Source organism: Canis lupus, chromosome 6 (assembly GCF_048164855.1).
Source record: "Canis lupus baileyi chromosome 6, mCanLup2.hap1, whole genome shotgun sequence".
NCBI lineage: Eukaryota > Metazoa > Chordata > Mammalia > Carnivora > Canidae > Canis > Canis lupus.
The window spans coordinates 4,744,596-4,760,211 of NC_132843.1; the positions used below are offsets into that span (position 1 = coordinate 4,744,596).

General features: G+C 37.0%; 1 protein-coding gene across 5 annotated transcripts in view; it reads left to right on the forward strand.

Moving 5' to 3' along the window:
* PIEZO2 (piezo type mechanosensitive ion channel component 2) overlaps positions 1-15,616 on the forward strand; it is a 440,944-nt gene that overhangs the window by 259,949 nt on the left and 165,379 nt on the right. For all 5 annotated transcript variants that reach the window (XM_072828696.1, XM_072828697.1, XM_072828693.1 and 2 more), the window contains exons 6-7: positions 1,645-1,855; positions 3,151-3,364. In XM_072828696.1, coding sequence (XP_072684797.1) covers positions 1,645-1,855; positions 3,151-3,364 — 425 coding nt within the window. The remainder of the gene's footprint in view (positions 1-1,644; positions 1,856-3,150; positions 3,365-15,616) is intronic.

Consider the following 15,616-nt stretch of genomic DNA (forward strand, 5'->3'; position numbering starts at 1 on the left):
TGTTTTTACTGAGGATTTTCATATGGCTGGTGACTGTGACATTCAGATCTTTGGCCTAAATGTCACCTCCTCAGAGAGTCTCTCTCTGACCTCAGAATCTAAAATAGCCACCTTGCCACTCACAGTCACATCACCGTATTTTAATTCTCTGACTAGCATTTGTTACTGTGAGATATTCAGCTAGTTTATTTTGTACTTGTTCACATATTTATTACTGCATCTCTTATGAGGTATTAGTACATACTAGGCCCTGAACACATAGAGAAATTTTCTTGAATAAGCATGAGACATTCCTTTTCCTTCAGGAAAATATGCAAATGTATCATGATAGAACTATAGAACCCAATTTGGGTATATAGACTTGAGTAGGCCTGAGATTAAATCTGTGTGTGTGGTATAGAGGGTGGCCGGCCATCCTGTACCCTTGGCTTCAGCAGGAGGCAGCTTAAGATACAAGTGACCCATACCTTTCCAGTCAAAGAGAAGATCTCTGAGTTCTCAAGGTCATTCAGTACTAACCTGAACTTTGTACCAGCCTTCCTATGCTGGCTTCCTCTAAGTGTACATGGGCTTAGTTAGAGGTCCAGTTACCACTGGTGAAGATTCTTAAAATATCTGACCTAAGTGTATCAAGAAAAAAAACCTTTAAAATGGGAAAAATGGAGAGGCTGAGCTGTATTCTTTAAGTCTTAAATCGATGTCTGAATTGGGCCTAAGGATCCTTCTGGCTCTGCCACCAGTGCAATCTTTTCAGTGGGCTAAAATTAAGACCTCCAGCCTAGAGACAAATGCAAACAAAACTTCCTGCATCTAAAATAACCTTTTATCTTAAAGTGATAGCTTATGTTTCTAACAATTTCTTAAAACCCTAAGCCATCTAGGGAAAGACTGTAATTAGCCAAAAAAAAAAAAAAAGTTCATTTCTATGTATTCTCTAAAAACAAAACAGACCAAAACACCTTGTACACCCAGTTTAAAATAATTCATAGAAATATGTATATATTCTAGCCATGCGTTTCTTCTCTAAATCTCTGATGATTGTCCTGAGGTGCTGAATCACTTAGGACTGAATCTGTATATCAGTCCCTAAAAGGATAAAATAGGAAGTGACCATGTATCTAGTCAAGTAACCCAAGACCACTCACCCTCCCTTGGCCAGGAAACATAAAAAGAGTGGACAAAATTTACTTCAGAAAGAAAAGAAATTTCATAAGCACTGATTTGATGCACCATTTTGGTTAAAGTCATGGATACTCCAAACTACCTGTCACCTTGATGGCAAACTCTGTAAATGGGAGGAACCAAACCAAGATTGATGAAAGTTAAGATTTTTAATAGCTGTTTCATTTTCTTCTTCTGCCTATATATAAAAAAAAAAATGACTTCATGTGGCTCAGATAACATGCTGTCCAGAGTCCTATAATTGGTGACGTTTCTTGTTTATTTCTTCAGGAAAGATCCAAGTGACTTGGGCTTTCAAAGGCACTGTCCGAGACCTGGGGGGACATAAGTGGGTGTCTGCATTTTTCTGCTGGTTTGTGAAGTTCACCTCACTGACTGACCTATAAATTACCAACCATATAATCTGCTGGATGGGCATGTAGAGTTCTGGACTGCAGTGTTTTCTGTTTCTCCTTTATTTAGGCTGGAGGAGAAAAACTAGATCCAGAAGAGGCACTGATCTATGAAGAGGATTTAGATGAAGGGGATGGTGTTGAAGGCGAGGTGGAAGACAGCACAAAATTAAAAATGTTCCGCAGACTCGCCTCTGTGGCCTCCAAGCTTAAGGAGTTTATCGGCAACATGATAACCACCGCTGGGAAAGTTGTGGTGACAATTTTACTTGGTTCGTCAGGTGAGAGTTTCCGGTACCGGATGGAGCACATGTAGCACTCTGGCGAATAGCGAGAGACAGGGCCAAGGAGAATATACAAAAAGAAACAATTCTGGTTTGTGACACTAAACTCATAACCGGAGCTGTTATAAAACCAGCCAGGTGTACGCAGCACACACAGAGAAATAATTTTCCCCATTCAGTTCTAGCATTTGTGTTTTTAGTTGGTTTCTGTCAACTTCTGCAAAGCAATCTTTTTCTATATCTAAGTGATATCACTTTTTTGAATGTGTAGATCCGAAAAACACTCTCCTTCTCCCCCAGAGCCCATGAATGGCAGTGGGCTATGATGCACAATGTTGGTGTACCCCTCCAGAGCCACACTTGTGGGTCCTGAAAGCCTATCTGTTTACATTGGATCATTAGCAATCTTAATTTAACTCTCCAGGACATACTATTTTTCTTTCTCAGTTAGATTGTAATCTTGCAGCACAGACACTCACTTCCTTTAAATCTTGGCTGCTGACTGCTTGTTCCATAATAATGTTATCTCCATCTTCTCCCTCCTTCCATCCTGAGGTTGGCAGCTGCTCCACAGCTACTGTGAACTTTAGTCCATACCTCTTTGTTGAAATTATACAAAATGAAATGATGTGACTATTTTTAATAGGAAAATTAGAAAGTGGGAAAGAGAATAGAATTTCACAAGAAATATATCCCAGTATTTTAATAGAGTCAGTTCAAAATGCCCCCCCAAAAGTTTTTAAATACCTGTCAAATACCTCATTTTACATGTCCCCTTTTGGTAAGAGTGTAAATCATTGATCATTTTGTTAGGTAGGGCAAAGTTTTAGTGAGACTTTGCCACAGGTGTGGTATTATTATGAATCCTACTTAACCAACAACAAAAAAGTAAGTTATTATAAAAAGTGGTATCAGGGAAAGTTGGAGTGGACATAGAGTATTCCTGAAAAATGGAGAGGGAGGAGTAGAAAGTTGGAAACAGGCAAGTAAATATGCCAAATTCTTTTGTATGAAAAGTAGATATTTACTTTGCTCAAATACCATGGGAAGAATTTCTTCATCATCTTGTGTTTCCCTATATTTGTAAATATCACTTTATGTATGACTTTTTTCACAAAAATAGCATAAGTTCTGATTTTATAAATAAAATGTGACTCATATATTAATAACTTGACCCATACCTGAAAGCATATGAAGGAAGTGTACATAATCCCCAATAGTTACATTTCCTGAGTAGTAAATTATTTTCTCATTCTGCGCAGTTTTTCATGACCACCACTCTTCTTCCTTAGGTATGATGTTGCCATCTTTGACTTCATCTGTGTACTTCTTTGTATTTTTGGGTTTGTGCACCTGGTGGTCCTGGTGCCGGACGTTTGATCCATTGCTGTTCAGCTGCCTCTGTGTTCTGCTGGCTATTTTCACTGCGGGACACTTGATTGGACTTTATTTATACCAGTTCCAATTCTTTCAAGAAGCTGTTCCACCCAATGACTACTATGCAAGGTAAGAAAAATTGTTAAAACATTTCAAGGGGAGCTAGCCCTCCTTTATGATCTCGTTTGACTTTGCAGGGTTTCTTCCTGATGCCAATTCATGTGTTCAGCAGAGGTTTAGTGGGGATGTGAGAAGCAATCAAGTGCTTTCAGGTTATTGAATGACAAAATCTAGAAGGAAGTAGAAGGTCACTTCAGATAGAGGTGCTGCTGGAACATGGAGAGAGAGAAGACTGTTATTTGGGCTCAGCTGTGAAAGAGATCCCAGGAGAACATTTTACATCAAAGAATAGTAACGTGTTAAAGCATCCAGCTGGAGGATGCTCTCACAGGCCAAATAGAACATCAAAAATAATAATGAATTGATTATAAAAATATAAAAATAAAAATGCATGAATTCATGAAGAGAGAGAGCTGATTTGCTTCAGTTGAAGACGACTATTACACCAACTCCTTACTTTGAAAAATGAGAATGAAAGGCAAAGAATCCAGCATTTGCTTTGACTTTTTAGAAGAAACTCTAGGAGATTCTCAGCTGATGAGACAAAACCCACCTTTACAGGATAACACTAGTAATGAAAGGGGGAAGAATAAAAGAATTAGAAAATTACTATCTCTCTGTTCTTAATGAAATACTGATTTTTGTTGCAAACTGAAACCATTACTTTAAAAAGGGGCTGTTGGGCTGAAGGATGTTTGCAGAATGACAAAGTATAACCTCAATGACCATTTGCCAATGGCGAAGAGAAAATCAAACTTTTGTAGTGGTGATCAACACTGCAACCAATTGATCAAACTAGTAGTACTACCTAAAGTGGGATAGCTCAACATTTCACACTTGTAGATGTGATGCAATATGACATATACAGCATCATTTTGTTAAACTTCTAGACCTAACCTCTGCATTGTAGTAACATGTAAAGGATAAATGTAATGACTCCACAAGAAAACAGAGAAACCCAGAATGCGGATTCTATGAGGCAAATTATCTGATCTCTAAAAAACTCAGCATCATGAAGAGAAATGTATGTAGAGGCAGTAAGGATAAGGGCTGTTCTAATTTAAAAGATAACTGGGGAGGGATCCCTGGGTGGCGCAGCGGTTTGGCGCCTGCCTTTGGCCCAGGGCGCGATCCTGGAGACCCGGGATCGAATCCCACATCAGGCTCCCGGTGCATGGAGCCTGCTTCTCCCTCGGCCTATGTCTCTGCCTCTCTCTCTCTCTCTGTGACTATCATAAATAAATAAAAAATTGAAAAAAAAAATATTTAAAAAAAAAAAAAAAAAGATAACTGGGGAGACCCAGCAGACAGATGTGAAGACTGACTCTAGATGACCTCTTGGTTCAATGACACATCTCTAAAAGACATTCTGAGGTTAAATGGGGGAAATGTCAACATTCACTGGTTATTAGCTGATTGTATAGAATCATTGTTAATTCTTAGGTGCATGATTGTTGGGTGGGGATATAAGAAAATATATGATTGGCATTGGGTTATCCATTATGCTGTTTCAACTTTTCTGTTTCTATAGAAAAGTTTATAATTGGAAGTTATAGTAAAAAGAAGCGAAGACAGAAATGGTGGGAGAGAATATGAGGGGGGTGAAAGCAGTGCCTGTAGCCTTATCTCTGATGTGTCTGGGAAGTGGTGTAGATGTTTTTTGTCCTTTTGTTGGGAAATGAGGAACCTCCAATTTAAAAGAACATGAATAATATTAGCAACCTCATGATGTATATTTGCATCCTTCTTTCAAGGGATCCTGATTGTGTTTTCATATGATAGTAAATATGAAGCAGGAATGTGTGTACTTACCTTGTTTTTATTAACTCATACATAAAATCTGTCTAGTCTGTAGCTGTGTCTACACAAGTCTAGAAAAAAATTCAAGTCCTAAAACCACTTATATCCTGTTAAAACAAGTTAGTACTCAACACACACTTATAATCTGACAAATTCTAAACCCAATTGGCATAATCCGGAGGTTTACCAAGTATAATTCAGTCTAAAAAGAGAAGAATGTTACATAGACACATTAAAACTGAGGAACCACAATATGGAAACAAGCTAAGTGCCCACTGACAGATGAATGGATAAAAAAGATGTAATATATATATATATGTATATATATATATACACATATATATATAACATATATATTATATCTATTATATATAGATGTAATATATATAATTACATATATTATATATATGTAATATATATATAATACAGTATATATATACTGTATATAAACACAATGAAATATTATTCAGTCTTTAACAAGAAGGAAACCTTGCCATTCATGACAACATGATGAAACTTGAAGGCATTATGCTAATGAAATAAGTCAGACAGAGAAAGACAAATACTGTATATTTGTCTACTTATATATGGCATCTAAACAAAAGAGCCAACTAACAGAAACAGAGTAGAAAAGTGGTTACAAGGGGTGACGTGAGCAGGAAAGAGGAGAAGCTGGTAAAAGAGTACAAACTCACATATGAGGTGAATAAATCCTAAAGATCTAATGCACAGGTTCACTATAACTAATAGTACTGTATTGTATATTGTACACTTGATAATTACTAAGAGATTAGATCTTAAGCATTTTCACCAAAAAAAGTAATTATGTGAGGTCATTGGTGTATTAATGAACTAGATTGAGGTAATCATTTCACAGTGTACATGTCTATCAAATAAACACAATGTACACTTTAAATATATTACAATTTCATGTGTTGGTTACACCTGAGAAGCCTCATTAATGGTGCAGATTTATATAATATCTATTTCTTTTAGGCAGAAGTGAATAAATGCTAAATTTCAGTACAGACACAAGTTCTAGACTAAATGAATCCTTTGGTTTCTTTTATTTTTTGGTCTGTTGAACATGCATAGAAAAAATGTTTTTGGGGCACCTGGATGGCTCAGTGGTTGAACATCTGCCTTTGGCTCAGGTCATGATCTCTGAGCCCCAGGATCGAGTCCTGCAATTTGCTCCCTTCAGGGAGGCTGCCTCTCCCTCACCTGTTATCTCTGCCCTTGTCTCTGTGTCTCTCATGAATAAATAAATAAAATCTTAAAAAAAAAAAAAGTTTTGTCTGTTGGAAGGGCTGACTTTTAGAGGGTGATTTAATTGGGAATGTAAGTATCTTCTATATGCCAGTATCCCCTCCCCCCAGTTTAAGGATCTTTTCTGCCATCTAGAGACTGACGATAGGAAATACAAATAATATTCAGAATTGATGGGATGAGCACTGGGTGTTACGCTATACGTTGGCAAATTGAACTCCAATAAAATAAATAATAAAAAATATTCAGAACCACCTCGAAAACATTTTTTGTGTCAAGAATCGGCTAGTAAATATTTTAGGCTTTGTCACAAATTATGTTAAGAAGCCATGGTAGCAGAAAAGCAGCCAGGGACAGATTTAAAAGAATGATGAGGTTCTTTTCCAGTAAAGTTTTGTGGACACTGAGATTTGAATTTCATATTATTTTCACATGTCACGAAGTATTATTTTTCTTTTGATTTTTTCCAGCCACTCAAAAATGTAAAAACAAAACAAAACAAAAAATGTAAAAACCATTGTTAGCTCATATTTTATACCCAAACAAGTGGTGAACAAGCCTTACCAACCTATGATGTAGGTGATAATAGTCCTAATAGGGTAACAACGTGCCGTATTTATTACTCATTCGAATTGTCACAAACAAAATTATAATTTATTACATGTAATAATAATCATATTAAGTAATTATACTTACATTTTGTAGATGATCCATTTAAACAGTTTAAAAAGTTCATCACAAATAATTTCATAGAGATAAGTCATTAAAAGTTAAGTTGCTTATTAGGGTATAGACTTTTGGAGCTAAACAATGAAATATAAATATAAATATAAATACACTGCCTTGTTGTAGATTCCTACCCTCCCTCCATTCACTTGGGTGATCACAAGCCATTGCATTTTAGTCCTAGAAAGCTTGAAAATTTGTATATCTAAAACAATAGTTTTTTCATAAGGTGTAATTCCAGTGCATTGTTATCAACCCCAAATTCTAAGTTGGAGGAAAACAAACTGGAAAGTGGCAAAAAAACTCATCTTGCTTGGGCACTTGTCAAAAATTTCATAACCACAGAGATTTCAGCGTATATATCCAGCTTCAGATGTGGCTGTTCTTAAAACAATCCATTTTTGGAGACAAAATGGACAAGCCATTTTTGTCTTCTCAAAAGCTTTCAAATGCGCTCTCTGGTCCAAATTATCTTTATTTTTAGAAAATTTGAATTGATTTGTTTATCATTAGTATAATACCTATTTTTTGGTGATTATTTGGAAAAATATAATGAAGGATAAGGAAAACCACCTTTTTAAAATGTAATCCCAGCCTCCCGAAATAAGTGCTATTTATTTCTGAGTCTATATTCTTCCAGAATTTTTCCTAGGCATATATGAGCCTTTTTAAAACAAACTCTGAATCATAATGCACATACTGTTTTGTAAGTTGCCTTACATTTTTGTTTTACATTCTCCCATGTTATGAAATGTTTTTCTAAAATGTGATTGCCAAAAATAAAATAAAATAAAATAAAATGTGATTGCCATAGGCTGCAAAGTGCTTGAATGTGTCGATAGATTATAGTCAGTCCCTGATTTCTGACCCCATAGATTTTTTTCAATTCCATTAACTTTATTTTTGTAAGTTTTTATTTAAATTCTAGTTCGCTGATATACAATGTAGTATTAGTTTCAGGTGTACAAAAGAGTGATTCAGCACTCCATACAATACCCTACGCTCATCACAACACGTGCACTCCTCAGTTCCCACCACCTATTTCACCCATTCCCCCAACCCACTTCCCCTCTGGTAACCATCAGTTGGTTCTCTCTTTTTTAAAAAAAGATTTTATTTATTTATTCATGAGAGACACAGAGAGAGGCAGAGACACAGGCAGAGGGAGAAGCAGATTCCATGCAGGGAGCCTAATGTGGGACTCCATCCCAGGACTCTGGGATCATTCCCTGAGCCAAAGGCAGATGCTCAACTGCTGAGCCATCCAGGCATCCCAGTTGATTCTAATTAAGAGTTTGTTTCTTGGTTTGCCTCTCTCTCTTTACCACATTGCTCATTTATTTTGTTTTAAAATCCACATATGAGTGAAATCATATGGCATTTGTCTTTCTCTGATTGACTTGTTTTGCTTTGGGTAATACTCTGTAGCTCCCTCCATGTCATTGCAAATAGCAAGATTTCATTCTTTTTATGGCTGAGTGTTAGTCCATTGTGTGTATGTGTGTGTGTGTATCACATCTTTATTCATTCATCCTTCGATGGACAACCTGGGCTATTTCCATAATTTGGCTATTGTAGATAATGCTACTGTAAACATTGGGGTGCATGTATACCGTTGAATTAGTATTTTTGTATCCTTTGGGTAAATACCTGGTAGTGCAATTGCTGTATCATAGGGTGGTTCTATTTTAACTTTTTGTGGAACCACCACACTGTTTTCCAGAGTGGTTACACCAGTTTGCATTCCCACCAACAGTGCAAGAGAGTTCCCTTTCTTCACATCCTCTCCAACACCTGTTTTTTCTTGTGTTGTTGATGTTAGCCATTCTGACAGATGTGAGGTGTTATTTTATTGTAGTTTTTATTTGTATTTTGTATTGTACAATATTTAAAATATTGTAGTATTTTATTTGTATTATATTGATGATGAGTGAGTTTGAGCTTCTTTTCATGCGTCTGTCAGCCGTCTATGTCTTCTTTGGATATATGTCTATTCGTGTCTTCTCATTTTTAAATCAGATTATTCGTTTTTTTTTTAGTGTTCTTTATGTATTTTATATACTAACCCTTTAGCTGATATGTTATCTGTGAATATCTTCTACTATTCCACAGGAAGCCTTTTAATTTTGTTGATCATTTCCTTTGCTGTACAAAAGCTTTTCATTTTGCTGTAGTCCCAATAGTTTCTCTTTGCTTTTGTTTCCCTTGCCGTAGGAGACATAGCTAGTAAGAAGTTGCTATGGCTGATGTCAAAGAGGTTACTGTCTATGTTCTCTTCTAGGATTTTTATGGTTTCATTGACTATGTTGATTTATTATTTTTTTAATTTATTTATTCATAGAGACACAGCTAGAGAGAGAGGCAGAGACACAGGCAGAGGGAGAAGCAGGCACCATCCAGGGAGCCGGATGTGGGACTCGATCCCGGGTCTCCAGGATCACGCCCTTGGCTGCAGGCGGCACTAAACCGCTGCGCCACTGGGGCTGCCCAATTATGTTGATTTAAATTGTTCCTCATTTTTGCTATCTTCATTAATGCTGTGATGAGTACCCACATTACTTCTAAATTTAAATAAAACTCATGATTGAGCAAGGTGCAACCTCACATTCCCTCAGTTGTGAAGGAATCTCTGCAGGACTGTTTGATACTTGCCTCTGCTACAAGGATCTGGAGATTTCAATAGTCCTGGGCCAACATTGTGATAATATACATGGTGATTCCCTCACCATGCCAGTAATGTATACTGAAATCCCATATCTAGGTGTAGCACAGATCTGGAGTTTTATTTTTCTCCAAGGTGACCTCTTCTTTCAACCAGGAGATTGTGTGCTTCCTTCCAGCTCCTTCCAGGCCTGTGATGGAATTTTCCATTACATTTAGCCAAGGAAGGGTGTTGAAAAGGTGAGTATATGGGATGAATAGGAGATTAAAGTTTGCATAGAAGCAGAGTAGAGGAGTGACATTGCCTCAGGAGGAGAATTAGTGATTCTCTTCCATGTTTTGCACATAGGAAGCACATGATCAGATTTCCAAAACAAAATTCAGGGCTCATTATTTGATAGCTATGATTGTACTCATGGGAAAGTGAAGACTTTGTGTTTGAAAGTAGGATAATTTTTCCTAAATCTGAAATGCTATAACCACATAAAAAACTTGGTGACCACTCTTCTGAAGTTTATCCAGCAAAATAAAACTGCAGAACAAATCCACCTAACTTTACGTGAGATCAAGAATGTACCAGTCAACATAATTTGTTTAATAGAATAGAGCCCAGTGACAGCTGCTATTTTTGAAGGTCTCCCTAACAAAAATGATGAAGTAAACAAAATCTGGCTTTGCTAATGCAGCCTGTAATCTCTTCCAAAGGTTTTGTATTTTCAAGGGAATTTCTATAGACAGCAACCATTTCCTGTTTTGAAAGACATGAAGCAAGATTAAAGATGGTAGGCTTATGTTCAGATTTCTCCAATTATACATATGATTATCCTCACCTGTTTTCCTACCTGTAGGGCTGGCCACATTTATGAAGCTTTGAATCTTGGACAATTTCTGTCCTGCAGGTTTTCTGCACTAAAATTTCGAAAAGTATGCTGGGTAGGAATGGGGCCACGCTGGTGGACCTGATTTGTTCTTCATTGTTATGAATGGCAGGTACCTTGAAAGGCTTTAAGACACATTTGAATGTGATAAACTTCTACTTACCAGTGGCATGAATTAAAAGCTAATTGCAACAGTTTGGCAGCACACCACTGACTACGTTTCCTTGTGAAGATGATACCAAAAGTCATTTTGGTAAAATGACTAAAAAAAAAATCCTGACAGGAAGTGGGTTCTTTGTTTTTTAATCTTAAATTATCTCAATAAAACAGGTAAAAGTTCTGATGTGGGCCAGGGTGGAAGATGTGACTGGAGGCTAAAAGTCTATTGTTTTCTTAATTAGCATGGAGACACTTAGAACATGTACATTTATTTTTCGACCCTATTAATGAACATTATGTGTGTGTTAAGCATTGGGATGATAGGTCATCCATCCATTTAAATTATCTCATCTGGTCTTCAACTGGCTTTTGTTCCAACTTCTGAACTTTCTCAAGAATATCTGCAGGAATTACTTCAGGGATTGGACTTATTTGCTCAAATTTATTTTCTTCATTTGCTGCCTTCTTCACTTTAAGATAAGAAGTTTGAACATGAAAGGGCAGGAAGGAATGAGAGAGATCTTGAGGCCTTTCTCTGTGAAAGTAGGATTCTCTGTAAAATAAAGAGACAATGATTTGCCCCATGTTACCCTTTTTATGTGCTATTTCAATAACTAATGATGATAAGAAAATGCATTATGTTTAAAGAAGGAAAAGCTTGTGTTTATTTCAGGGTTAAAACAACATAAAAAAGAAAAAAGCAAAGCCTGAATCTCCAACATCATGAGTTAACTATTCTATGAAAAATGTTTAAAAACAAACATTAAGAACACAATCTCATTTATTATATTTACACTATCCTAATGCTAGTCATAAAAATGTCAATAATATGTAGGGAGTAATAAAGGCCTTAATGCTGTCTTTTTCTCCTGATTGAGGGAAGCCAGTGGGTCCTTCAGAAAACGGAACAATGCAATCAGTTTTCCTGTCAGGTCTGCTGCAGTTTGCTTTGTAAGCTATTCTATCATTCAGGTTATTTCTAAGAATGTACTTTTCACCCCAGCCCTGGATTGCTATGTTGTGCCTGTCTTGCGTTGGAGTAATCTAGAGTTTAGTTACAAAAACAGCACAGAAAAACTAAATTATTTTCCATGGAAACCAGTTGGCAAGAATTTCATCTGAAAGCAGTCAGGGTGGGGGGGCAGGGATAAATGTAAAGCAGGCCATTTTTATGGTAAAGAATGTAAATTCACCCAAAGAAGTTAACACTTTTCCTTTACCTTTTTGTTAAAAGATGGCACTGGCAGATATCTATAGACTTGTAGAGTTTGTAGGTGATATAAAGATAACCAAACACTGGGTTTCATTCTGAAAAGAATTTTAGCCATTAAGTGACCTGTTCAATGCCTCAAGCAGGGTTCACTTGTGCTTATCTGAAAAGTGAAAATAGAAGCCAAAAGAGACATTGACTTTCCACAGATAAATGGAAAATCAAAAGAACATAAATACTTGAACCCCTGAGTCCAATCGGGCAATTTGCCATAACCTTATGGCTACCTAGGACCTTAGGTGTGTGTGGACCTAGGTGTAGGTGTGTGGTAGACCCAGGAGGCCTGGTAAATGGGGTGCCCTACACAGCCATGACGCCTGGCATCATGTATGAAGCAGCTACTGCTTCTCACCAGGTGGACAAGCCTTGGCACAGGATGTTTATCTAACTGAGGGAAACTAAAACTTTTCAACCTCATTTTCCAGAATGTCAGCCTTGATTAAATGTTGTGGACCAAAATTTTTCACCTTTTACTTATTGAGAGCATTTCCCAGGAAGGGTGTCCTTTCCATTTTCATGGAAAATCTGTTCTACTCTCTGTGGGATCCACATAGTACAGTCCAGTCTCGTTCTGCTGGGTTCATATATACAAGAGCAGCTCATCTGCATACATGCGGCAACAGGGCAGGACTTTCTGCCCAAATGCTATCCCTGTTATCAAGCAGAAGGTGGGGGTCCACTGGCTTATAATGTGATATATATGGAGAGGATTATGGTAATGCATTCTCTGGAGCCCAACACCTAGGGGATGAATCTTGGCCTCGCTACTTTCTAGACAGAGCATCTGGGCACCACTATACCTCATGCTCTGTGCTTGGGTTTCCATATCTAGAAAATAGGGATGAGAATAATGCTTGTCTCAGAGAGGAGTGTTGTATTAAATAGGGGAATACCCACCAAATGCTGGACCATGTAGGGTGCATATTTAAAAGGACCTGACTTTATTGTTGTAGACAGCGTATTAACACACATAAAACCATTTTTTATTCAAACTCACTTTCCATAACTGACAGTGTACCTTATCTGGCACCTCAACTGCAGTTCTCTGAGAACATTAAGCTACTCTACCCCTTGTGCTGTTTCCTTCACTGGAAATGTCCTACTTCTTCATCCCACTGGCTAGCACGTACACCTCCTTCTGGAACCTTCCATGTTTCTGTCTGTGAGGACCGAAAATTATTATCTGGGCAGTTACTCTATGCAGACTTGCTTCCTTGCACCTGCTGCACTGAACCATAATGATTGTCTATGAATGTGTCTCCCTGCCGGTTTTGGGTTTGGGTGGCCTGAGTACTGTCAGACTCTAACACTGCTGATCACACTGCTTTTAGGAAATCCCTGTTCAATCTGTTTTGTGCTCTGTCTCCTGCAACCCTTGTGTTTCATCTCTTTGTGCACCAAAATAAAGTAAAACTTGTTTAGACTTTTCCTGAACTCTAAACCACAGATAGGGCCACTGGCTATGAGACATGGGAAAATGATTTCCCAGAAAGGTCACTGTCAGTTTCAGGATACCCACTGTAGTCCCACTGCTGTGTTCTGTGGTACATGTCCCCAGTTAGTGAAATATTAAGTCCAGCAAGAAACTAAGGAGGCTGTAGTACATGTGGTTCCTTACTTGTGGTGTTGGCAAATATTTAGCTTTTGCTTGAGAAAAAAAATGATAGTTTTACATTTATGCATTTAGAAAATTCAAAAATAGCTTTATCCCTGATGGTTAAAGTTAACATGGTTAATGTAGTAAATAGCTTTCACTTTTGAGGAAATTAGAGATTTCAGTTCATACTGTGTTTCTTGGACACCCGGTTTATCTCTTAATTTTGAGGGACTTTGGTTTATGTTTCTTCATTTCTCTGGACTTTGTCTTTAAAATGAGAGAGCTGTGGTGAATATTGATGAGATGGTGTTGCACAACAGTCTGCCCAGGCCTTACAATCAGAAGGCGATTAAGAAATGTTAGTTCTACTTTTCTCCATAGTTTTTGGTGTAGAAGGCATACACAATATGATTTTTTCCTCAATTTTAATGAGAAATATTTGACACGCATTACTATATAAGTTCAGGCTACAGCATGATGGTATGACTTATATATATTATGAAGTGATTATCACATAAGATCAGTGAACACCCATCTTCTCATGTAGATAAAATAAACAAAAGACGGAGGAAAAGAAAAAAAATGTTCTCTTTATGATGTGAACTCTTAGGACTTACTTTTTTAACCATTTTGCTATGTATCACACGACAGGGTTAACTCTGTCATTGGCTGTGGTCATTAGGTTGTACAGTACATCCCTAGTGCTTACTTATTTTGTAACTGGAAGTTTGTATCTTTCGACCACCCTCCTCCAATTTCCCCTCCCCTATCTTTTCACATCTGGTAACCACAAGTCTGATCTTTTTTCTATGAATGTGGGTTGTTGTTGGTTGGTTGGTTGTAGATTCCACATATAAATGAGATCATATAGTATTTGTCTTTGTCTGACATATTTCACCTAGCACAATGTTCTCAAGGTCTATTTGTGTTGTTGGAAATGATAGGAATAAGAAAGAAGAAAATGAGAGGATTTCCTTGGTGTTATGGCTGAATAACATTCCATTGTATATATACCTCACAACTTTATCCACTCATCAATTGATGGACACTAGGTCATTTCCATGTCTTGGCTATTGTAAATAATGCTGCTGTGTACAAGGGGGCATAGATATCTTTCCCAATTAGTGTTTTCAGTACCTTTGGATATATTCTCAGAAGTGGAATTGCTGAATCATATGGTAGTTCTATTTTTAATTTTTTGAGGATCCTCCATACTGTTTTGCAGGCTACACCAATTCACAGTTCAGCAGCACACAGGTTCCCTTTTCTCAACATCCATACCAGTTATTTGTTATCTCGTATCCTTTTTGATAATGGTCATTCTAACAAGTGTGAGATGATAAGCTCATTGTGGTTTTAATTTGCATTTCCCTAATGACTAGTGATGCTGAGCATCTTTTCATGTGCCTATTGACCTTTCATGTACCTTTTTTAGAGAAATGTCTTTTCAGGTTCTTTGCCCAATTTTAAATTGGGGTATTTTCTTTTTTGAATATTGAGTTGTAGGAGTTTCCTATATGTTTTGGGTATTAGCTCCTTATCTGATAAATGGTTTGCAAATATTTTTTCATATTCCATAGGTTGTCTTTTCACCTTGCTGATGATATATTTTGCTGTGCAGAAGCTTTTTAGTTCGATGCACTCCCACTTGTTTATTTTTTATTTTCTTTCTTGTGCTTTAGGTATCATATCAAAAAATCATTACCAAGTCTCATGACAAAGAGCTTTTGTTCCTGTTTTCCTCTAGGAGATTCATGGCTTCTGGTCTTAAATTTAAGTCTTTAATTCATTTTGAGTTAGTTTTGTGAATGATGTAAAATAGGCATCTAGTTTCATTCTCTTACGTATGACAATACAGTTTTCCAAGCACCATTTATTGAAGAGACTGTCTTTTCTCCACT